Source organism: Paroedura picta, chromosome 1 (assembly GCF_049243985.1).
Source record: "Paroedura picta isolate Pp20150507F chromosome 1, Ppicta_v3.0, whole genome shotgun sequence".
Lineage (NCBI taxonomy): Eukaryota > Metazoa > Chordata > Lepidosauria > Squamata > Gekkonidae > Paroedura > Paroedura picta.
Window position 1 is genome coordinate 181,304,851 of NC_135369.1, and position 25,173 is coordinate 181,330,023.

Sequence of the window (25,173 nt, forward strand, 5' to 3'; positions counted from 1 at the left end):
TCCTTGTATACGTACGTAGATTCAACCTGGTAATTCATGGAGAGGGGGAGTTAAAAAGTTGAGTGGGGTGGGTGCCTGAGGTTTGCTGGCTAGCAAAGCACCTAGAATGGCCAAAATGCTATTATGGAGGATGAGAACAAGAGGGGGTGACAGAAGGAACCATGGAGACCAAAACAAACTAGGTTGATGTTGTCTTTTTTGCAAGAAAGGTGCCTTTTGAGGCAGGAAGAATAGCATGGGTCTGAGGGGAAAATGCCCTGAGGGTGATAGCAGCAGACAAGCAGGTTGGAGGGCGGCACAGAAATAATTTGGGGGTCGCATGCAGCCCCTGGGCCTCAGGTTGGGGGACCCCTGCTCTAGCTTAAAAAGTTACAGATTTCTGCTGAATTTTCATTACCTTAGCTTGCTTTAGCTCTCTGGGGGGACTGCATAGTCAAAATGGCTGCCTGCCCCAGACCTCAGGTAAGAGTTCAATCTCCTCTGATGGATCCCACGTAAAAGAGACCTCTGTCTGGCTGCAGGAGTTTTTATCACCTCTCTTTTGCCACTCACTGCCCATGTGCAGCTGGGTCAAAGAGCTACTTCCTGTAGAATCTTCCTTCCTGGAGATTACACTTGTAGGAGATTACGCAGACGGACGAAGGGTGCTTGCCCTCGAAAGCTCACGCCTTGAATAAATCTTTGTTGGTCTTAAAGGTGCTACTGGACTCTGATTTTAAAGAGTTACAGAGGTGTTTCTTATTCCCCTTCAGCCATCAGGACACTGACTTGTCATTTTGTCAAAGTGGGGATAAAAAATTCTTCTATGGCAGTTTTTCTTAGGTGGCACTTCTGCTTTGCGAAGGTTTATTCTATGAGAGATGACTGATTTCACGCTTCGGAGTGATTCAGAAAGCGGGTTTCGAATGAATGAGACCCGTTTGCAGGAGTGAATGGTACCGATCATCCATTCAAGAATTCTCTGTGGTGTGATGAGTAAGACGGCGCCTCCTGAACGCATTTTCTAACAGGCACGAGCTGCCGTGCGATTCAGTATTATCGGACATAAGTATAGCTAGGATAGGGGTGGATTTGTTCCGAAAGGAAATGCCTGCATTCATAAGCAAATGAGGAAAATGTGCAAATGAGACTGCGTCAAATTCCTTCAGGTTTTAAAATAAGTTTTCATTTTGGTAGCAGCTTCAGAGAGGGGAAGGGAAAAAAAAAGAAGAAAGAAAGCCGTGCTCTTGTGTTGCTGTAAAACAATGGTTTCGAAATTGGTCAGATGGCACTTTGGGGAGGGAACGTGAACATTTGCCAGTAACAGCTGCCCTTTCCTCCTAAAAATAGCTGTATCTGGAGACTTCAGCATAATTTTCAGTACTACCTATTCAAGAATGAGCCTCTTGTGGCGCAGAGTGGTAAGGCAGCCGTCTGAAAGCTTTGCCCATAAGGCTGGGAGTTCAATCCCAGCAGCCGGCTCAAGGTCGACTCAGCCTTCCATCCTTCCGAGGTCGGTAAAATGAGTACCCAGCTTGCTGGGGGGTAAACGGTAATGACTGGGGAAGGCACTGGCAAACCACCCCGTATTGAGTCTGCCATGAAAACGCTAGAGGGCGTCACCCCAAGGGTCAGACATGACTCGGTGCTTGCACAGGGGATACCTTTACCTTTACCTTTTACCTATTCAAGAAGGAATGAGGACCAGGAAGGAGAGCCAGTAACCATGAAATATACAAAGGATTCGACAACCAAGAGGCTAGGATCCGAGCAACGGGTGACCTTAATCTGTTTGCTAGGTCATTGAAGGGGGAGAATGATACTTATTTGTTTGTTTATTTCGAGATTTCTAGACCGTTCCTCTCCAACAAATGGTCTCAGGGGAGTGTGCAACACTAAAACAGCACAAGTCTTCAAACAATCACAAGTACAAACACTAAAACGCAATTAAAGCCAAATTCTTAAATCTTTTTCATTCACTTCGCCTTAAATAAGAAGAGCAGTCCAGTGAGCTAAGACAAGCAGACGGAGATGTAATTCGCGAGAGCCTGGCTCGAAGGGTGTGCATGTGCTCATCTCCCAATATCCCCCAAATGGGGGTAGGCAACTTCCTCTTCTTAGTTACTTTATGACAGTGGTCCCCAACCCCTGGTTCGGGGACCGGTACCGGTCCATGGATCAGTCGGTACCGGGCCGCGGCTCCTCCTTATCCTCCTCCCCGGCTGCTGCCTCGGGGGCTGCCCTGCCACTCTGCCACCAGCTCACCTTTGGTGCTCTCCGGCGGCCACCATGGCTGGGGCTCCCCCTCGGTGTGGCACTGTGCAGCTGCTGCTGGCAGCACCCCCCAGCAGGCGGCGGGAAGTCAGGGGTGCCAGCGGGAAACAAGAGGAGCAGGGGCTCAAGCGGTGGCGTCAACGTCCCTCGGCAAAAGACAATCCCCCCCCCCCCAGGCCTCAGTAAAATTGTCAAGCATTGACCGGTCCCCAGTGATAAAAAGGTTGGGGACCACTGCTTTATGAGACTTTTCCATAGTCTTATTTTCTTTGGCATTACCCTTTTCTTTAGTTTCATCTCTGTACCACCTCTGCTTCCACTGGCTCCTGATTTTTAGCCCTTGTGTATGTGTGTGTTTTACGTGCTGTCAAGTTGGTTCTGGTTTATAGGAAACCTTATGAATTAATGTCCGCCAAATTCGCCTCTCATAAGCAGCCTTGGTTGGGTCTTGCAACGTGAGGGCTGCGGCCTCCTTGACTGAGTCAGCCCATCTTGTGCTGTGTCATCCTGGATGAGAAAGCTTCATCTACCCTTTCCATTTCCTTCATATTTCCATTTCCTGCAGACTGTCTGTCCTTCAGATTTCCTATCACTGAGGACATCTTTCCTAGATGCCCACAAAGCTTTTCTAGTTCTTAAGATATCAATTCCAGCCAAACTGACAATGTTCTTTACCTCAGATAGAGCACCTTAACCATTGGCTATATAAATAAAAGTACCGAGCCCTCCTGGGCGGAATGCATGTTTGGACTCCGGGCCAGTCAGGAAGCCCATAGCCCCACGACTGCCCACCCCCAACAGCCCCGTCCAGGAGCACTCTGGTGCACTCTCAACCATTGCGCTCCTGACCACTATGCGGAGAGCCTGCTGGGGGGCTGGTGAGTGCGGGGGGGGGGGAGGGCTAGCTGCACTCCCCCCTGGACCGGAAAGCCCTCCTGCAGCATGAGAGAGGGCTTTCCGGCCAACTGGAGAGTCTGTCTCTATTTGTCTTTTTCTCTCTCTTTCTTCCCCTCTCTTCATTTACTTCTCTCCCTCTCTTAATTTCTATCTCTTTCATACTTTCTGTTTCTCTGTACTCCTCTTTCTGTCTTCTTCCCCCTCTCTTACTCTCTATATTTGCCTCTCTGTTCTTCTTTCTTTCTATCTCTCTCTCATTCTTACTTTCTTTCCTTCTACCTATATTTCTTGCTATCACTCTCTTTCCCCTCTTTCTTTCTTTCTTTCTTTCTTTCTTTCTTTCTTTCTTTCTTTCTTTCTTTCTTTCTTTCTTTCTTTCTTTCTTTCTTTCTTTCTTTCTTTCTTTCTTTCTTTCTTTCTTTCTTTCTTTCTTTCTTTATCTTTTTCTATCCTCTGTCTCTTTCTATCTCTCTTAATCACTCTCTTTCTTTCTACCTCTCTCTCTTTGCTTCCCCCCCCCCTCCTCCCATGCTAGCGCTCATTGTATCAGCTACAACGGGCTTTAATTCTAGTATTGTACATATTCAGGCAGCAGAGCTGTATGGACTCCTAGAATGTTCTTGAAGCGCCTTAGCCAATCAGTACCAGATGTTTCATCATCACACCCACAGTACGATAAAGGCTGTATAAATCTGAGGCATAAACAATGTTGTTTTAAAACTAACGTCCAGCTGTTATTTATGCATGCAGTCAGTTCTTCAGAAGTGAAAATGTAGTCTGTCTTCTTTGGGGCAGTTTCTTTGTTTATGAGGTCATAGCTTCCTTTTAAATATAGCAGCTTTTCTCAACCTTTTTACCACTGAGAAACCCTTGAAACATTCTTAAAGTTTTGAGAAACCCTGGAAATGATGTCAGCAGGCCGCACCTTCCTGCCACGCCCCTGGAAGTCACATGTCACCAGAAATGACATCACCCAAATGCTCCCACTGGATATAACATCACTAGGCCATTCCTACAGCACAGGAAGTGACTTCACCAAAATATTTTAACATGATTTGTGAACAAAACCATCTCTGCACTCTGGGTTGGCTCTTTTTCACACAAGGGAAATTGCAGTGGAAGCTTGTAGAAACAGAGCCAGAGCAGGCCTATGCCACTCCATCCTCTCCCATCTGCAGTAAATTTAAAATGAGAGCACTTACCTTTCTGGACTCCAGTTGCTTGCGACCATGTGTGACGATCCTCAGCTGACACAGATTTGTATGGCTGGGGTTGCTCCCACCCACTTTAGGCCCATTATGGCCATTTTAGGATGGCGTCAACATGACCATATATGGTCATATCACCCAATATTTTTTAAAATTTAAAAATATATTAAATATTTATTAACTCTCACCCAATTGGCGAAAGTCTTCCAGGCCCACTGCAAAACCCCAGGGTTTCATAAAACTCTGGCTGAGAAAGGCTGATATATATTATTGTCCATTGCATGGTCAAGATACAAGAATGGTAATCAATTTCAGCGAGCTTTGGGTGATCAAGATATAAGAATAATAATCATTTTCCTTGACTCACTATTGTAGCATGGTGTTAATATGATACCTGTATTTCTAAAAGAGTTGGGGAGGGGGGATTAGAATTCTCTGACAAAGGGAATTTTGAGTCTCAGAAGCTTATACCAGAAAAATCTTGTTTTTTAAGGCAGTGGTCCCTAACCTTTTTTTATCACCGAGGACCGGTCAATGCTTGACAATTTTACTGAGGCCTGGGGGGGGGGTAGTCTTTTGCTGAGGGACGTCTCCGCTGCCTGAGCCCCTGCTCCACTTGCTTTCCCACCGGCACCCCTGACTTCCCGCCACCCATGGGGGCACTGCCAGCAGCATCTGCGCAGTGCCACGCCAAGGGGCAGCCCCAGCCATGGCGGCCGCTGGAGAGCACTAAAGGTGAGCCAGCGGCAGAGTGGCAGGGCAGCCTCCAAGGCAGCAGCCGGGGAGCAGGACGCGGAGGAGCCACGGCCTGGTACTGACTCATCTACGGACCGGAACAGGGGTTGGGGACCACTGCTTTAAGCTATAACTGGACTTGAACGTAGCACTTCTATTGCAGACCAACATGGTTACCTTTTGAATCTTTTCCTAAATATATTTGATGAAAGTATTGACTCTCAAAAGCTTATACCCTAAAAATCTGGTTTGTCTCTTAGGAACCCATTATGCACAGGCCAGAATGGCCGAAATGGCGGCTACAGTGCTTCAGGGAAAATCCCCGATTATGCCAGGCTCAACCCAGGCCCTCAGAAGACTCACGTTTACGAAACATGGGTTCTTCTGGAGTTCTGGGACTCCCGAGGGCACAGGCGAGGGCTAGCCCAACTGAACCCTGTGCATAACTGGAGGAGCCAGGCTTTTGGCCTGGCTCCTCCCCGGACCTACAGCGTCCCTGTAGGGACGCCTCAGGCCCCTGCCGGCTCCGCAGCTCCGTGGAGCCAACAAGGGTAACCCCCAGCCCCACCATGATGGGAGAGCAGCTTACATTCGCCTTCCCTTTCCTCTTCCCACAACAGACACCCTGTGAGGGAGGTGGGACTGAGAGAGCACTGATATTAGAACAGCTCTATGAGTGCTTGGGCTCATCACAGGTCACCCAGCTGGCTGCATGTGGGGGAGCGCAGAATCAAACCCGGCTTGCCAGATTAGAAGTCCACACTCCTAACCACTACACCAAGCTGGCTCTTGTATAACATGACCAGTGTAACGTGATTGGCAAATGCATCTCACCAGTCACAAAACGCATCTCACCGTCACAAGACGGAGCTCTTACGCCAGGTTTTTGGTTGAGGCCGGGGTCAGCGAATGACTGCCAGCATTCCCCCTCCCCGGACCTAGTAAGTTAGATCTCCTCCCCACCCTCCCTGCCGCTCTGATAACAGGGGATAGGAATGATGAGAGCTTCCGCCATGTTGGGATTGTTTTAAAAGTCTTTTAATGGGTATTTTAATGGGGATAAGACTGTTGTGACCCGCCACGAGCCTACGGGGAGTGGCAGGAAATAAATCTAATTAATACTAACAATAATAATAACAATAATAATAATAATAACAATAACAACAACAACAACAACAACAATAATAATGTAACAAAAACGTAACATGATTTTGACAGCTACCAGAGTCGGATCTAGCTCTTCTACTGCAGACAACTGCATGAAACATCACTTGAATTATCTACTGCCTCGACATCACCAAACTTGGATCACCAAACTTATGCATAATACGCGGCCTGGATCCTGCCTACTTGCGGGACCACTTATCTCCTTATGTCCCCCACAGGGCATTATGTTCTGTGGGTATGAATCTATTGAGGATCCCAAGTCCCAGGATTACACTTGATCTCCAGGTGACGGCTATCAGTTCGCCTAGAGAAAATGTCCGAATATAAATGCAAACATAAAATAAATAAATGAAACCGCACTCTACGGCATGCCACCCCTTTGATGACCCGTCCCCAAACCTTCCACTTCGCAGGCTCCACCTCCCAAATCTTCAAGTGTTCCCCAGCCCAGAACTGGCAACTCTGTTCTGTGCATTTGCGAGGAAGGAAGGGGATGCCGAGTGGCTCTTCTTTCTCCTAGGAAAATGGAATTTCTAAATGTGGGAAAGATCTCCGGATTAGATTTTTGTCTTGCCTTCCAGTCATTTCTCCTCTTGCCTGTAGAAAAAAAATTCACAGCTCAGGAAGAGATACCTTCGAACATAATTTAGGTTTTAATTTCAAGGTTTGGGGTGTTTCTTTTTAAGGGCTTATGAACAGGGACTACAGCAGGGGTGGCCAAACTGCGGATCTCCAGATTTATGCCAGCAGGGGCTCATGGGAATCGTAGTCCATAGTCATCTGGAGAGCCACAGTTAAGCCACCCCTGGCTGGACTACAGAGACTGTTAATGGCAAATGCTTTACTAAATGAGCTTCTTATTAATCAGAGGAGCTAATTCCTTTCTTCCGTCTGAATTAAATAAAATGGAATATTGTATACCAGGGATGGCCAGACTGTGGCCCTCCACAGGTCCATTGACTACAATTCCCATGAGCCATGTACCTCTGGAGAGGGTCTGTCTCTACCTCTGCCTGTTATGAAGCTCTCTTCCTCATAAAACGAAAGGTCCTTCCCTCCAGTTGAACTTTGCCTACTGCAATTATCTTAGATAGGCAGAGAAATGAAAGCTGTTAGATGTTGGTCGCGCTATAAACAGTTGTTTCCACGGCCTCCTAAATCTTCCAGCTCTGGCTGGTTCCTTATCGCCCTCGCTCATATTACCTGTCCCTGCCCACTTTGGGTTAGGGCAGGGGTGGTCAAACTGCGGCCCTCCAAATGTCCATGGGCTACAATTCCCAGGGGCTCGTGGGAATTGTAGCCCATGGACATCTTGAGGGCCGTATTTTGACCAACCCTGGGTTAGGGAAACTGGCCACATATTCCCAAGCAGAGCTCGATTCGTTGGGTTCAGACTCAGGAACCACAGCACAGGGCTGCACTGTGAAGAGAATGAGTCAGAAACCTTACATAACGACATTAGGCTATGCAGCTGTAGGTGTATCCCTCCCTGTGCCCCTTCCGAGCCTCCGTCGCTTGACTGTGTCAAATTGCCCGCCGTGTTGGCAAAGGCTAACAGAGCCTACTTGTGCGTTATAGATGTTATTTCTGGCAATGCCCGGTAATAACCGTGGTTACCGAGAGCTGAAAATAAAATATCCAGGCTTCGGCTGTTATGTAAAAGCGAGCCAAGAACAACTATTCTTGGCCTCAAGATGATTGACTCGCCGAATCCAGAGCCGGATGAGTCGTCTCCGACGTCAGTGCCGCGCGCCTTTGTTTCAGTCGTGGTGGCCTTTAGATTTGATCTTGGCACGGCTTGCGTCAGCGATGCTTACCGCTGCCTGCGTGATGTCAGAAATGTGGGTGTTCGGCTGGAGAGGCAGAGGGACCCTAATGGGCTGCAGTAAATCCCGAACGTTCTTGCCTCCTGGGAATAACAAAGGAAGAGTGATTCACGGCAGCTGCGTATTTCAGGAAGGGTTCCGGGGTGTGTGTGTGTGTGTCTCACAGCGTCTGCAAAGGGCAACTCACAGTCCTTGCTGTTGGCTTCACAGAATGTCTCGTGTCCCCCCCCCGGCCCCCCCTCCCGACAGAGTATTTTTTTTAAAAAATGAAGGGAAATTCACTACCTGACTAAAGTCATTCTTGGTCGTGCTGTTGCAGTCTGTAAAAACATTTAAAGCGATCAAATAGATCAGGGGTAGTCAACCTGTGGCCCTCCAGATGTCCATGGACTACAATTCCCATGAGCCCCTGCCAGCGTTTGCTGGCAGGGGCTCATGGGGATTGTAGTCCATGGACATCTGGAGGGCCACAGGTTGACTACCCCTGAAATAGATTATGTATGATATATGTATGTGTGTATGGGGAAGGCACTGGCAAACCACCCCGTATTGAGTCTGCCATGAAAACGCTGGAGGGCGTCACCCCAAGGGTCAGACATGACTCGGTGCTTGCACAGGGGATACCTTTACCTTTACTACATATGTATGTGTACAAATGGGACCCATGACGCTCATGGTGAGGTGAATCCTCTCCACACACACCCCTTGCTGCTGATTCTCCGCTTTTCTCTTCTTACAGCTCGGAGGAGGAGAGACTTACAAGGGGGTATCCCAAATCCACCCCCATTGCATGGCTGGCATGCGCACACACAGCTATTGAGCTTGGTATCCTCTGCTGCCGTGACTGAGTCCAATTTAGCCGCCAGCCTCTGCTGCCATAAAAAGAGGATGGTTCGAAGTGAATATAACAGAACCTGCTTTTCAGAGGGTTTTAAACTCTCCTGTTTGTTTGTTTTAATTTTTCAGCTTTTTCTGCAAACTGAGGAGCGCCCCAGCATTGCGGAAAAATCTCTGGGTGGCCCTGATCCATAGATTTAGATGCCCACAGATGGAAGCTACACATGCCCTCAAAATACAGATGTTCCGCGAGTGTACAGAAAAACCTCTTTATCCTCCATGTGGCCCAGTCCACAGATTTAGAGATCCACAGATGGGGGTCACACATGGCTAATAGTATATAGACTAGATGTAAAGCCCATTTATAAAAATGGGCGGAACATGGGCATGGACCAGGCTGATGCCTCTGGGGGCCTGGCCCTGTGTAGCCGGGTCATACTTACGTGGGGCAGGCGTGCTGGCTGTCTTTTGCGTTGTCTCTGCGCGTTGGCAGCGATGCGGCCAGGGCTCGGGGGCCGCGCGGACAGCGGGGCCATGTCAGGTGCGAGCAGACCGTCGCAAAAGTCTGCGAGCAGTGCTGGCAGGGGGGCGGGTTCGGGTGCTTTGGGAGCAGCAGGCGCCGCTTGGAGGGGGCGGTGTAGGTTTGGGGCGGGGCCGTGGCGAGGCCAAGGTGGGGCCGCGGCAGGACGGCGTGCACAACCACACAGGTGCGGATATTTTGAAGATATTTCAATCTTTGTCATTCCATGACTTTGTGAAAGTTTCCAAAGTATCGTTATAGACTTTGTCGGTTAAAATGTGCAACTTATTTTTTGCAGTAAGAAGAAGTCATTCAACAGAAAGTTATATTCTGCATTAAACTAATAACTGTCACTAAAATTTCCCCTGTATCTTGATTCTACAAGATTAACCTGCGTCTGTCTTCTAAGAAATAGTACAATTTGGAGATCTGAACACATTTGTGATAGTAACATGATGCTGAAATCTTTCTGTAACCCCTTTAGGACCTGCTCAGGTGCCGATGATGTCACATAATGGTTCAGTGCCTCCTATTTTTGTGCCTCCTGGATACGCTCCACAGGTACATCTTTCTGTGTGATTCCATGTCTTTAATTACTTTTTTAAAAATACCCTATACATACAGTTAGAGCCTCTTGTGGCGCAGAGTGGTAAGGCAGCAGATATGCAGTCTGAAAGCTCTGCCCATGAGGCTGGGAGTTTGATCCCAGCAGCCGGCTCAAGGTTGACTCAGCCTTCCATCCTTCCGAGGTCGGTAAAATGAGTACTCAGCTTGCTGCTGGGGGGTAAACGGTGATGACTGGGGAAGGCACTGGCAAACCACCCCGTATTGAGTCTGCCATGAAAACGCTAGAGGGTGTCACCCCAAGGGTCAGACATGACCCGGTGCTTGCATAGGGGATACCTTTACCTTTATCTTTTATACATACACTTACTGGGTTCCCATATCCCAGACTAGCCTGATCTCATAAGAGCTCAAAAGCTAAACAATGTTCAGCACAATTAGTCCTTGAGTGGGAGGCCACCCAAAAGGGCTGGAGTTGCTTTGTAGAGCAGGGGTAGTCAACTTGTGGTCCTCCAGATGCTCATGGACTACAATTACCATGAGCCCCTGCCAGCAAATGCTGGTAGGGGCTCATGGGAATTGTACTCCGTGAACATCTGGAGGACCACAGGTTGACTACCCCTGTTGTAGAGGCAAGCAATGACAAACCACCACTATTTATCTGTTGATAAATTGGGGGGATTGCCATAAATTGGGGGGATTGCCATAAATTGGGGGGATTGCAACTAGGGATGGGCAATTCAGTTTAGATCAGTCGAAAAGTACCTGAATCAATGCTGATTCGGGTACTTTTCAGAACTATCCGAGCTAAATTGCCCGTCTCTGCATTTTAAACAAGCAGCAATTCAGCCATGATTCACCCAATTTAAACGAAGGGTATGGGGGGGAGGGAGAGAGAGAGAATGTACCAAGCAGCTGATGAATCATGATCAGCTGCTTCGCAGGTCCTTTAAATACCTCCTTCCCAGCCTTCTCAGGCTGTTTGCACCACAATATTCAGATTTATTTGTTCATTTGCTTGTTTGTTTCCTATGCTGCCCTCCCATAAGGCCCATCTTCAAGGGTTCTGAGACAGACAGATTCCCTCAAAGGTTGCTCTGTCGAAATGGAGATGCTTATTTTTCAGGTTCCAGTTCTGTCTTTGAAAAGTGTGTGTCCCTTTGGTCCACAGGTTATTGAAGACAATGGCATTCAACGAGTCATAGTGCTTCCTCAGACATCAGAGTTTCCCCCTGGAAATCAAGCGGTGATACAGCAGCCTCCTCTTCCTCCCTTGCCTGGCTTCATCCCTCTTCCAACCATGATCCCCTCCTCACTTCATCGTCTGTATTCACCAATAACCGGATCTGGGGACATGACTACCCAGTTTATTCCACAGTATCACATTACCCAGGTCTACGGTGATTCAGGTCAGTAGGTTTTTTTCCCCCTTCTGTACATCAGTTCTAACTTCAAATCCAGCCTTTAATTGCAGCTCAGACATACCAAAATACATCAAACCCCAACAATAGTGAATTGGGTATTTTCACAGGAATATGCACAATCAAATACTTTCCACTTGGTTTCTATGGGTGCCCCCTCCCAGCATGCAAACCTGGTTGATCCCAGCATACAAAATTGGTTGGCAGAAGCCCAACATATGTGTCATTACTCTGGGATACATGCCCATGAAGTCACCAAAGTAGACTCAGGGCTCTTTGTGGAGATGAAAAGAAAGTAGGTTTTTCGGGAGTCTTGGGGAGCATTTACAGGAAGGTGTCATCACAAAACATTCATTGCTGAAGATGTCTCATGGAGTTTTCCAGGAACAGTTATATGCTCAGTCCCCCCTCTTCTGTGAGGTTTGCATGCCAAAAGACATTCCTGCAGAAAGACAGGGCTTTTCCGCACATGTATTAAAATGGCGTGATGCCTGCGGCCTGCCCTAGCACAATAATTAAAACCGTCTTACCATAATTTCACACACTGTGGCTGTCTCACCAGTTCAATATATGTTTCTGTGCTTCTTGCGTTCCTCACTTGCTTCCGGTTTAGTGTGAGGAGAGAGCAAGGCACTTAAGCCGTGTCGTGCTTCAGCCTGCCTTTCGTTGTCCATCAAGTTGGACAATCAGTCAACTCTCGTTGTGCTTTGTTGTCTCCAAAGTTCCCATGTTTCCTTTTTTTAAAAATTAGAAACTATACGTATAAACGCATATTTGCATCTTTGGGACTTTGTGCAGGATTGAGTGCAGGGGGAGGGTGGGGTCGTCCTGCTCAGGCCAGCCCTGCTCAACCTGGTCCCTGCCCTCACTCTCTTCTCCATCTAAGCACTCTATCACACTTATAGTCCTGGATCTTTATGTTTTTTCCTGATGGATCCCTAGGAAAATACATACAGATCCATAGCAGAGTTCTCTTATGTTACGGATGAAGTGTCTAATAATATATATTTTCACTATTCCATTACTAAGTACACATTTTGGCATATGTACAGGATATATCAAATGTATTTGCAAATGATTGTATGCTCCTTGTCTTATTTTTATCTTATTTGGGGGGGGGGTTATTTCAGATACAGTATCAATCCACGGAAGGTCCTCTTTTAGAGACGAGCGATCTAGTAAAACACACGAACGGTTACAGAAAAGGTTAAAAGATCGACAAGGCACCCAGAACGATAAATTAAACAGTCCTTCCACGTCACCTCAGAAATGCCTTTCTCCCACCAACGGGTGCAATGGACTTGCAGCAAGACAAGACTCAAGTGACATAAGTATAAGGTGTGCAAGGAGCAACTATGTGAGGGAAAGAAAAGGAAACTGTATATCAGGTAAGCAAAAATCCACAATTAGCAACGCGTCTATCTAGTCATGGGTTGGAGTACCTCAAGATACAAAACTGACTAAAATTGTATATGCCAGCTATGTTATTTTGTAGTTAGAATCATCCTTATCAATTGTTGTTCCTCTATATATTTATGAAACAGCCTAGGGGGTGGGACGTGTCCGGCTGTCCAAGTTGGAATGGGGCCAATCAGGGTGCAGCCAGCTTTGCCCTGATTGGCCCTGCCCCTGCAGCTCCCGCCCTCTGTCCCTGGACTCTAGCCTCTTTGCTCTCAGACACCTCAGTGCCTGGAGCCAGCAGCAGGTAAGGGGAGAGGCTCTGGGCAAAGGATCGTGGTGGAGGGCCTCTTAAGGAGGGCCTCTTGGCCTGCTAGGCTGGGCCTGCTGACAAGGGCCTCCGGGCCTGCTGACTGCTCGTTAAGGACTGCTAAGGAGCTGACTAGCTGACTGCTAAGGAGCTCTGTCGGCCCTGCTAACGAGCTGCCCAGCCCCCGCCCGCCCCACTTGATCTGTCTGCGAGCTGCCGCCCAAGGCCAACTTAAGCTGCCTTGCCAGGGGCCAGGGGAGGGGACCCTTTCAAGGCCCGTTCTTAGGAACGGGCTTTGAAGCTAGTAGAATTATATAGTTGGGAAGAGACCTGCAGGGTCATCTAGTCCAACCCCTGCAGAATGAAGGAAACTCACAACTATCTGCCTGTTCACAGTGACCCCAATTTCATGCCCAAGTGATCCCCCCCCCTACCAAAAATCTCCAGAATTAACTTGGAGGAAATTCACCTTCCATCCCACAGTGGTGATTAGCAATTCCCTGGGTATGTTGTAAGGGGAAATATATCTAATATACCTTGAAAAAAAATGATTGCCAAGAAGTTGAATGATTAATATATCTTATAAGAGTGGATGACAGACTCATTATTTTGGCTTTTTGATTTCATTTTTGGCTTATCTATAACATTGAGAAATCAACGGTGCAGTTTCTTTGCATTGAATTCTTAAGGGGAAATATGCCTGAACCTTTTGTGGAGGTGTCTGAAATTGTGTTTCTGGAGTGCATGTCATAAACATCAGCTAAATAAAATTAAGCCAAAATGGATATTTTAAATTATGTTTATTTCTTCTTCTGGTTGCTTTTTAAAATCAATATTTGTATGCCTCATATGCAGGCATTCTATGCAGCCATTTGCAAAGAGGTAAAAATCCTTTAAAGATTATTCTTATCCTTTATTAACTTGTAGTTCTTTCTTCATCTCCTTGGCTGCATTTTTATCTGTCCTTCTGTGACATTCTCCTTTGTTCGATAAATATTGCTTTTAATATTTTAATGACTCCATTATATTATGCCTCAATTTGAAAGGTAATGGAAAGAAAATTATACAAATATATAAAATATGCGTGCCCGTATTTTGTTGTCGTTATTGTATATAAATATACTACGAATTTTCAATGTACTTATTGTAGAGAATTTAAAAGTTATTCTACTATGGAATTGCTGAATGTTCATTGCTTTCTTGGGGTGGGGGGGATTCCACTTGTATTTAAAGAAAAGGACGAAGAAACAAAAGCATTTGAAGATCTTCTTTCTAACATCAGCAAGCCTACGGTAAGAAATGATGCTTATACGAAAGAGTTCTCAAAGATCTTGTTTTCAGTGACATTTGACTTTGCGTAATCCAGTCCATGAATTAGTGCCAGTTCAAGTCCCAGGCAGAAAATGCCAGAGAATGTCTAGGGATTGACCCATTATGCACGGGGGGAATAACGCACATTCAGGGTGGAATGGCGGCGACTAAAATCACCGATAACGCACGGTGCCGGCTGCAACCGGCCACAGCTTCGGTGCATGCCGCCGAAAAAGCCGCGTTAGCGAAACGCGGAAGAAAGCGCAGCTTCTGGATGACCGAGGCGCAAGCAGAAGCGGTGCCGGGATCTCCGCATGCATAATTGGTTACTCTGGGTTTTGCCGCCGTCGTGCCCCGTCCCGTGCATAACCGGTGTACTTCGCGTCTTCCCCCTGTGTTTTCCATGTGACCCGTAATCACCAATTCGGCGGCTGTGCATAATGGGCCAATGGCTCTCTCCTCCTCTGACTACCACGGGACCCTTGCCCATGCCTTCCATTCAGTCCTCCCACAGCTCCACACATTGGCTGTGTCCGGTTTTCATTTTGTCCCCTAAAAATCTTTTGTTTTTCTTGTGATTTTAACCTTTTATCTGCTGCCTTGTGGTCTCATTTTGCTCAAGGCACGGGAAATAAATATAATGGATATCAATGGATTGATTCTTTCTTCCTCTTCCGAGAACACTTTTATTTTGTTGAGGATACATAAAACAAAATAAATACATAAAACCCCACAAAAGAAAACAAGAGTAATCATTGCAGCACAAAAGAGACATAAACAGGTACAGAGAGATCATCTGTCTCCCTGAATTGATCCAATTGATCTGTTCTAATTTATCCTATCTATCCAGTTGATCTTTCATTCCTGCCCTTCTGTAAGTTAATTTAGACATTAAAAATACATTCTCATTTTCCTTGCTGATGTGTCCATAACGTTGTTTTCTTTCTTTTTCTTGGGGGGTGTGGGGGGGGATCTGTTCCACTTGTGTTTTGCTCCCTCTAGGAGTTGATTCTATACTACGTTGCTTTCTGACCAGCATAAAAAACTGCAGTTTAAATCTGGGCAAAAACTTGGGTGATAGCTTAATTATATATCCAAAACAGCTATTCTACTCAAGTCAACATGACATAATTTGAACTATAAAAAGGAACTTTCAACATGCCTATGTGCTTTTTCCCACATCCTGACAGATTCTTGTACATTGCTGGTGGGCATGCTTTCCCATGATTAAAAATAACTTTAATTTATTTGAAATAGATGCCAATATTTTAAAGCCCTTGTTTAATTAAAATGTTGTTGTTGTTGTTGTTGTTACCTGCAAATCCCAGATTAACTCCCCACAATAAAACCCCACATAAAACAGAATAATCCTAATACAATCATTCCCAGTGGCAAAAATACATTCTACCCCAACCCCACCCTTCTCTCCCACTCAACAAACAAACCCCAACCTGTGCGTCGGGGTGGGGTGGGGGTAACAGGGAGTGGCCCAATGTTCTAACCATCCCAAAGAGAGGTCCTCAGATCTTTACTGCCCCAGCCTCAACTAAATGCCTGGTGGAAGAGCTCCATTTTGCAGGCCCTGTAGACTGTGGAAGCTCTGGCAGGGCCTCTAGCTCTTCCGGGAGCTCATTCCGCCAGGTTAGGGCCAGGATGTGGTGGAACAATTGGGACAATTAGAATGGACATATGCTGATTTTTTTCTCTATCTTGGGGATCATCGCTACTTAGCTTCTGTTTAGTACAATCTTAAGAACACTATCTTCAGAATAGACCCCCATATCTAAGTAGGATACTTCATATGTCCTCTCTGAAACTTCTAGGACTAATCTGGAGATTTATTATACTCTAGATTCCTAATGACCTCCGTGATCTCTCTTGTCATAATTGTCTGTGAACATTCCTAGAACATAGAAGAAAATGTCATATAGCTAGAAAATCATGGCCCTACTCTGCATAAGGTGAATCTGGTTCATAAATATATTATGAAGCTCTTTACAAAGTTCTGAAATTTCTTGATGGAGAAAATTGGCACACAAAACTTGTGTAAAAATTAATCATCTGGGTTTTTGGCATCCTTGGAAATTTAATTTTTTAAAACAACATTATGCTTTATCATAAATCAACGCATTTCTCATTTTCTTGCATTCTAATTCTGACCTAGTTTTAGATTTAGCCTACTTTAATAACTGCTGTTCAAAAACATATGCTTTTTTTCCTTCTGCTTTTAAAAAAAAGGTTTATCTCTATGCCACGAAGAGGATCTTTTAGCACTGCCTGATCTCTTCAGACATATGAAGCATCATCCGACTTATTCTTCATTGCCTAAAATACGCTTTATTTATTTGTTTGTTTTATGTTTAAACTTCTAGAGAACTGGCTCGCGGCGGTTTACAAAAAAGAAGAGTCTCATAATAACCGATAAAACATATGGTAAAACCCCAGCTGATTAAAAGTAAATCCAGTCCCACACCTCAGAGCACCGAACTTTGTGGATGCTTAAAAATGGCTTGTAAGAATAGTATGCTAAAAGCCCCCAGTCTAATACTGTACAAGAAGAAGAGGGGGCTAGGAAGGAGGGGGAGACCCAGCTGTATACCCCAGGGGCCTTACCCGGCCTCAACCGATCACCTGGCGCAAGAAGAGTTCCGTTATCACAAAAAGTCAAGTTATTAGTGGCATATGACCCTTGGTTCAATGCTGATGCTGACAATCCATGGTGAAAGGACAGGAGAAATTAAAAAGATATCTAGCTGCTTCCCCCACCCTCCCTTGGTATGTGGCCGCCATTGCTGGGGGGGGGGGCACTGGCAAACAAAAGGAGGTATACGTCTCAGCTGGAGCCAAGTGAGAAGAGGCCACGAGGGGCACAATCAGCCACATGATTTGGGGCAGGTCACTGGCCAGTGTGGCAAGCTTAAAAGGACGGTCAGTGGGGGTGCCTGGCCTGCTTTGCTGCTCACCAGTGGTGCTGTTTTGCTGCTCCCACCCTCCCTGCTTTTGGGTGTCATTTGGGCAACTTCCTTCTTCTTGTGTAGTTTTCATGTCACAGCTGGCAGTTTGAGTTGAAGGTCTAAGCCAGGGGTAGTCAGACTGCGGCCCTCCAGATGTCCATGGACTACAATTCCCAGGAGCCCCTGCCAGCATTCGCTGGCAACGGCTTCTGGGAATTGTAGTCCATGGACGTCTGGAGGGCCGCAGTTTGACTACGCCTGATCTAAGCCTTCATGCTGTGTTCCACCTAGTTGCGGGAGCCACCTTACGCAACTGCACATGTGCCCGAGCAGCAGCGGCTTTCTTTGGGGAGATGACTGCCGCACATGACAAGGTGCCTGGGTGGGACTCTTAATAGGGGCTGACACCCTTGGACTTCTCCTCAGCTTCACCTTCCCAGTGACCAGGAGGCCGGATGGCTTCTTGAAGTCGGAAGAATGTTTCGGGGGTTTCTCGGCGATAAAAAGTTGAGAAAGGCCGAACTAAGTCATTAGTCCAGACTCTTAAAGTCCCACAAGATTTTCAGGGGGTGACGTTTTGAGAATAAAATTCCCGTTCATATCTGACAGAGGGAGCTTTGACTCTCAAAAACCATTTCCCCCGAAAATCTTGTTCCTCTCTGAGGTGCTACTGGATTTGAATCTAGATACCAGCATGGCTACCCTCTGGAAACAGCTAAGGCAAGACTATATAATTGTTTAAGAAAAGTCTTTGTTATACCGGGGAAAGCTTCAGTGGGAAATAATCATCAGGAATCTCCAAGCTTGAGGCTGCATTTGATAACTAATCTCAAACCATGTTTACCTCTTCATCTACATATTCTAGTATTCTCCACAACACAGTCCCCATGTACAAAATGTCAGATTTGGTGGGTGTATCCTATGGCATTTTACCTATTGAGTCCCCCTGCTCCCCAAACCTGCATATGCCTAGCCCCCCCCGCCCCCCCGAAAAAATCTTGAGGTGTTTCCCAGCCCTGTGCTGGCAACTTTGTTATTGTTGTTGTTGTTATGTGCGAAGTCGTGTCCGACCCATCGCGACCCTATGGACAATGATCCTCCAGGCCTTCCTGTCCTCTACCATTCCCCGGAGTCCATTTAAGTTTGCACCTACTGCTTCAGTGACTCCATCCATCCACCTCATTCTCTGTCGTCCCCTTCTTCTTTTGCCCTCGATCGCTCCCAGCATTAGGCTCTTCTCCAGGGAGTCCTTCCTTCTCATGAGGTGGCCAAAGTATTTGAGTTTCATCTTCAGGATCTGGCCTTCTAAAGAGCAGTCAGAGTTGATCTCCTCTAGAACTGACCGGTTTGTTCGCCTTGCAGTCCAAGGGACTCGCAAGAGTCTTCTCCAGCACCAGAGTTCAAAAGCCTCAATTCTTTGACGCTCGGCCTTCCTTATGGTCCAACTTTCGCAGCCATACATTGCAACTGGGAAGACCATAGCCTTGACTAGACGCACTTTCGTTGGCAGGGTGATGTCTCTGCCTTTTAGGATGCTGTCTAGATTTGCCATAGCTTTCCTCCCCAGGAGCAAGCGTCTTTTAATTTCTTTGCTGCAGTCCCCATCTGCAGTGATCTTGGAGCCCAGGAAAATAAAATCTGTCACTATCTCCATTTCTTCCCCATCTATTTGCCAGGAATTGAGAGGGCCGGATGCCATGATCTTTGTTTTAAGTCACTCTAATACCACTAGGTGGCTCTTTTTGCTTAGTTATCTTCCTTTGGTTGCAATGAAGATATCCAAGGTCTTCTGTCGGCTCCTAAACTAGGTGTCAGAATTCAGTAAGAGAAAACACCCTTCCCATGGTTTAACAAAGTTGGCTTCCCTTTGTATGCTAAATCTTGCAAAATATTTGAGTAATACTTCAGAAATGTTAGCGTTTTTTTGGTTCGGCCTACTTGCTTTTTGCACGACGCTTCCAACGTTGACCTGCTCTTCTTCTGCAGATCAAAGAGATTCAGGCAAGGACAGCGGAGGTCACCTGGTCCCCTGCCTCCAAAATCATCGGGGGAGAAAAAGACAAGTCCGAAGTTTATGCTTATGAAGTGCTGATTTCTAATTGTGGAAAAGACGGGAAATATACATCTGTTTATACGTAGGTATTATCTCCAGGCTGCAAAAGGAACCTGACTTTATTGCTCTGTATTTGAATCATTTGACTTTATTGCTCTGTATTTGAATTAAAAGAGCCACTTGTGGCGCAGGGTGGTAAGGCAGCCACATGGTGTCTGAAGCTCTGCCCATGAGGCTGGGAGTTCGATCCCAGCAGCCGGCTCAAGGTTGACTCAGCCTTCCATCCTTCCGAGGTTGATAAAATGAGTACCCAGCTTACTGGGGGGTAAAATGGTAATGACTGGGGAAGGGAATGGCAAACCACCCCATATTGAGTCTGCCAAGAAAACGCTAGAGGGCGTCACCCCAAGGGTCAGACATGACTCCGTGCTTGCACAGGGGATACCTTTACCTTTACCTTTATTTGAATTAAGAAGAACTGTTATTTGTCCTGTTTGGGTCATTTGTATTGTACCCTTCCTCTCCATATATCTGCTTAAAGAAGCTTTTAAAAGAAAGAATACAACAATTGAAGATACACATTTAAAAGCATACGCAAAACCTGAGCTCTTCTTGGGGTTGGTTGTTCTGACTGAGCAGGAATAGCAGGACTCTCTCAGCTTCACCCACCTCACAGGGTGTCTGTTGTGGGGAGAGGAAGGGAAGGTGAATTTAAGCCACTTTGAGACTCCTTCGGGTGGAGAAAACGACATATAAGAACCAATTCTTCTTTGTCAGTAATCTCAGGGCTCTCTCAGCCTCACCTCCCTCTCAGGTTGTCTGTTGTGGGGAGAGGAAAGAGAAAACAACATATAAGAGCCAGCTCTTCTTTTACATCATTGGACAGGATTGTGGCTCAGTGCAGAATGAATTTTAATGAGCATTACAGCTGCACTCCTTTCTGAATAAAAAGGAGGTTTCTTGCACCTCAAAGATGAACAGTAGATTTACTGCAGCCGTGATAATTGCTGAATAAACAATTGCATGGTGAATTAGAGTTTAACAAAAGGTATAATTTATTAACCAGAGCTTAAACAGCTGTCGTGAATGGTCTCTGTGCTTATCTCATCTTTTTGCGTTTAGTACGGAAATGTCACCAACTATACTTACATTTCCTGGCTTTTCATCTCCCCACTCATGTTTTTCCTCTTTTAAATCCATGTGTGTGAGGCCCTGTACACCTAATAAAACAAGATTCTACCCATGAAGTTTATGCTACAATAAATCTGTGTCATAAGACTCCGTTTTGGTTGGCCTACAACAGACTAACATAACCATACCTTGGAATTATGTCCCAACTTTCCTTTTACATTGAAGCAAAACTGGAAGAACAATGCAGGGCTGAGGGTGAAAACTTAACATTCGTTTAAAGCAGCAATTCTCAACTGCCACTGCTCCACGGCCCGTACAGCAGGGGTGGCAGCAGTGGCCTGTGCGCACACATGTGCATGTATGTGCATGCGCATGCGCTAGCGCACATATGCACAAGCCACCATCACTCCTGCTGTAGGGGTCGTGGAGCGGTGGTGGCAGCATGATGCTGGCCTCCTCCGCTTTAGGATGCTTAGGGCTGATCCTGCGTAGAGCAGGGGGTTGGACTAGATGACCTGTATGGCCCCTTCCAACTGTATGGTTCTATGATTCTATATCTGAGCTTACTGAGGTGGCGTGGAGGAGGCCAGCATCACAGGAGCAGCGGCGGCAGCATCATGGTGCTGGCCTCTTCTGTGCTGTCTTGGTAAGCTCCGAGATGGCGTGGAGGAGGCTAGTACCGTGCTGCCACTACAACCCCCTGGGAAGGGCTGAACGACCCCTCGAGGGGTCGCAACCCCCAGGTCAGTAACCGCTTGTTTAAAGTAATTAATTTGATGCCAGGGTTTTCTTGCAGTTGTATGCTATCGTAATAGATTCAATCGACAACAGTGTGGGAGGCGTGTTGCTATAACCCTCATGGCTTCGAATCACTTGGGAAAGACAACTTTTTGGGAAACTTTTGTCATTATCTTTAGTCCCCATAGATTCTTGTATAGCACCAAAGATAGGGGAACTGACAGATATTGGGAGAGTGGTTTCTCGGGGACACCTGAAAGATAAACTTAGAAAAGATAAACTAAGATGAACAGTCTAAGGACCGTTTCTGCATTGGAGGCTTCATGCTGGGCTGCAGGGTAGAGTTGCAGCTGGGGCTGGTTGCCCTTTCTCTTCCTGCTCCCACATAGGAAAAAATTTGTCTTGGTGCACCTCGTCCACCCCGGATTTGTGCTCCCACATGGAAGCTGGGGCAGCAAAGTTCCCAGTGTGGAAACGGTGATAAAGGAGAAATGGGTTTTCACTCTGGGCTTTCACTCTGGGCTTTCTTGAAGGCCCTGGAAGGTTTTCTCAACCAGGGTGTCATGAAACTCTGGGCTTTCATTCTGGGCTTTCTTGAAGGCCCTGGAAGGTTTTCTCAACCAGGGTGTCATGAAACTCTGGGCTTTCATTCTGGGCTTTCTTGAAGGCCCTGGAAGGTTTTCTCAACCAGGGTGTCATGAAACTCTGGGCTTTCATTCTGGGCTTTCTTGAAGGCCCTGGAAGGTTTTCTCAACCAGGGTGTCATGAAACTCTGGGCTTTCATTCTGGGCTTTCTTGAAGGCCCTGGAAGGTTTTCTCAACCAGGGTGTCATGAAACTCTGGGCTTTCACTCTGGGCTTTCTTGAAGGCCCTGGAAGGTTTTCTCAACCAGGGTGTCATGAAACTCTGGGCTTTCATTCTGGGCTTTCTTGAAGGCCCTGGAAGGTTTTCTCAACCAGGGTGTCATGAAACTCTGGGCTTTCACTCTGGGCTTTCTTGAAGGCCCTGGAAGGTTTTTTCAACCAGGGTGTCATGAAACTCTGGGCTTTCATTCTGGGCTTTCTTGAAGGCCCTGGAAGGTTTTCTCAACCAGGGTTTCATGAAACTCTGGGCTTTCTTTAAGGCCCTTGGATGGGTTTCCCCACAGGTGAAAGGTAATTAATTTGTAATTTCAATTTGTTAAACATTTTATCAGATGATATGACCATTTATAGTCATGTCAACCCGTCCTCCCTCCCAAGAAGGTCAACGAGGGGGGTGGGAAGTAGCCCCGGGTGGGCGTGTCCACAGCTCTGCTTCCCAACCGTATTCTGCAGGATTGCGCCACTTCTGGGGTTTCTCGAATCCAGAAGTATGTTTCAGGGGTTTCTCAGCGGTAAAAAAGTTGAGAAAGGCTGAGCTGCCCTGAAAGGGCAAATTAGCTTTGTGCTGCTTGGGGGAAAGGGAGTGAATACTTCAGAAACTTTTCAGGTGTTCATTGAAACTGCAGAGAAAATCACTAGCTGTTTATATTGTTACCACGTTAAATAATAACAGCAGTACAATTTTGCTCTGATTGATTTAAAAAAGCAAATTAATTTTGTTGGGGACAGCAATGACACCATGTGACAGTGCAGAAGAAGATGGCAAAGAAGGGTAAGTGAAAGCCAAGTTGGTGTCAGTAATAAGCTGTATCTTTGTTTCTGACTGATATGAATACCAGAGATAAAAGTTCATGGAATTTGTCCAGCTCCAGTCGAATTTAGGAGAGAGCTATTCTTATTATAAGAATGCAAAAGATGCAATGAACATTATTTTTAAAGGAAGATATGTCCTGCGAGTGAAACTTATTGCCGCACTTGTACCAACACAACAATTTTCCTTGTGTGTATTTCTGCACCTATTAAACCCAACTGTTATTTGCTTTCAGAGGCGAAAAAACTTATTTCACCATAAATGATCTTCAACCAGCTACAGATTATCATGTAAGGTAAATAACCATCCCTGTACGTGAAACGCACACACTGAAGAACTCTGTTTACATAAATAAAAGGGGTCACATTTGACTTCAGAGGCATTATGATTGGCAGGATTCTTCGTTCTTTATACAAAACACAATAATTTTGTTCTGTTGATACTGCCATAGTTAGAACATTTATGGGGTTAGCAGAAGCAGGAAGAAACTATTTGGATTTCTAGGTGTCTTCTAATAACAAAGAATTAGCCCCATGCCTTCTGCATGGACCTGTTGCTGTTCTTGGCCTTCCACTGGCCCAAACGTTCAGAACAGAACCAAAGGGTTGAAATTAACTCAAAAGACTTTTCAGCTAAACGTCTGGAAGAAATTCCTGACAGTTAGGTTCCTCAGTGGAATAGGCTTCCTTGGGAGGTGGTGGGTTCTACGTATTTTGAAGTTTTTAAGCAGAGGCTGGATAGATACCTGACAGAAATGCTGATTTTATGAACATAGGCAGATGGTGAGTGGGTGGGCACAAAGGGATTGTGTTGATGCTTGGCTCCTGCGGCCCTTTCTTGCATGCCCAGGGAAATGTCAATCACCACTTTGGGGTCAGCAGACCAGACTGGCCAGGAATTCTTGGGGGGGGGGTTGGGGGGGTATCATCTGGGCATGGAATTGGGGTCACGGTGGATGGGCAGATAATTGTGACTTTCCTGCATTGTGTTTGCTGGTAGGGGCTCATTGGAATTGTAGTCCATGGACATCTGGAGGACCACAGGTTGACTACCCCTGGACTAGACCCTGGAGATCCCATCCAACTCCTTGATTCTATTAAATAGAGGGTCGGGACAAGAACCATTTATGCACTGGGAACTTCACTGCCCCAACTCCTGTGCAAGAACACGAATCAGGGGCGGATGACGTGCACCAGGCCAAATGCTCCCCCATGTGGGTTCAGGAAGAGGTGGGACAACCTGCCATGACTAAAACTCCAGCCTGCAGCCCGGCATGAAACCTCCAGTGCATAAACGGTCAAAGTCATGCACCGCCCTAGAAACAACTGCTCTTGCATATCACATTATTCACACACCATTATTCACATGCCCCAAAACATGCCAGTAAATCTTGGATTTTCCACTGGTTCAACTAATGTAGCATTGTGTGTAACAGCTTATTACATTTCTTGAGTATTGTATTTTAGCTTAATGAAATAGTCTTCCTCAATATTACGATTTCCATCAGGAAGTTTCGTTTCCTGTTTTGTTATGTTTTGTTTCAGGAAATAGAGGAAAGCAAAAAGGACAGAACTTTCCAATTTCCCTTGGTTTTAAAAATAAAGTTTATATGCAATCTGTGAGTTTGTAAAAAAATTAATGGAACTCTTTTTGCTGCCCTAGAGTTTTAGCACAATGCAACCACATAAAAGGAACTCCATCTGAAGCAGAAAGTTTTACAACAATGAGTTGTGAACCAGATACTCCACATTCCCCAAGGATAATTCATCGGACCAAAAATTCTCTCACTTTACAGTGGAAGGTAAGCATTTAAAAAAAACCCTATTTCAGGGGGAGCCAAGCTGCAGTTCTCCAGAGCTCCATGGACTACAGGGGCTCATGGGAATTGTAATCCATGGACCTCTGCAGAGCCCCACTTTGGCTACCCCTGCCCTATTATAAGTGTTTTGCTGTATTCTCATTTCCCTAGCTTGTAAACTCATCTTGCTGAAGGATTGTGGTTGGTTTTTTTCTCTGTTCTGGATTATGGTTGAGCGATTCAGCCGCCGAAGCAGCCGTTCCAGCCCATCGCAGCCAGAACTGTGCTGCAGGGGGGGAGGTGCAGGCACCGGTGTGTCACGGGGGTGGTGGTCAACACACGCACGCAGGCGCAGAGCTCTGCGCCTGCATGTTTGTG

At 46.2% G+C, this 25,173-nt stretch overlaps 1 protein-coding gene across 4 annotated transcripts in view; it reads left to right on the forward strand.

The window, feature by feature from the left end:
• The window catches only part of FNDC3A (fibronectin type III domain containing 3A), a 75,477-nt gene that overhangs the window by 12,984 nt on the left and 37,320 nt on the right, over positions 1–25,173 (forward strand). For all 4 annotated transcript variants that reach the window (XR_013227002.1, XM_077314513.1, XM_077314490.1 and 1 more), the window contains exons 3-9: positions 9,928–10,004; positions 11,179–11,416; positions 12,559–12,816; positions 14,370–14,428; positions 19,388–19,536; positions 23,233–23,292; positions 24,660–24,798. Coding sequence is in view for 3 of the 4 variants with exons in the window: in XM_077314513.1 (XP_077170628.1) it covers positions 9,928–10,004; positions 11,179–11,416; positions 12,559–12,816; positions 14,370–14,428; positions 19,388–19,536; positions 23,233–23,292; positions 24,660–24,798 (980 nt within the window). In the remaining variant the exon portion in view is untranslated. The remainder of the gene's footprint in view (positions 1–9,927; positions 10,005–11,178; positions 11,417–12,558; positions 12,817–14,369; positions 14,429–19,387; positions 19,537–23,232; positions 23,293–24,659; positions 24,799–25,173) is intronic.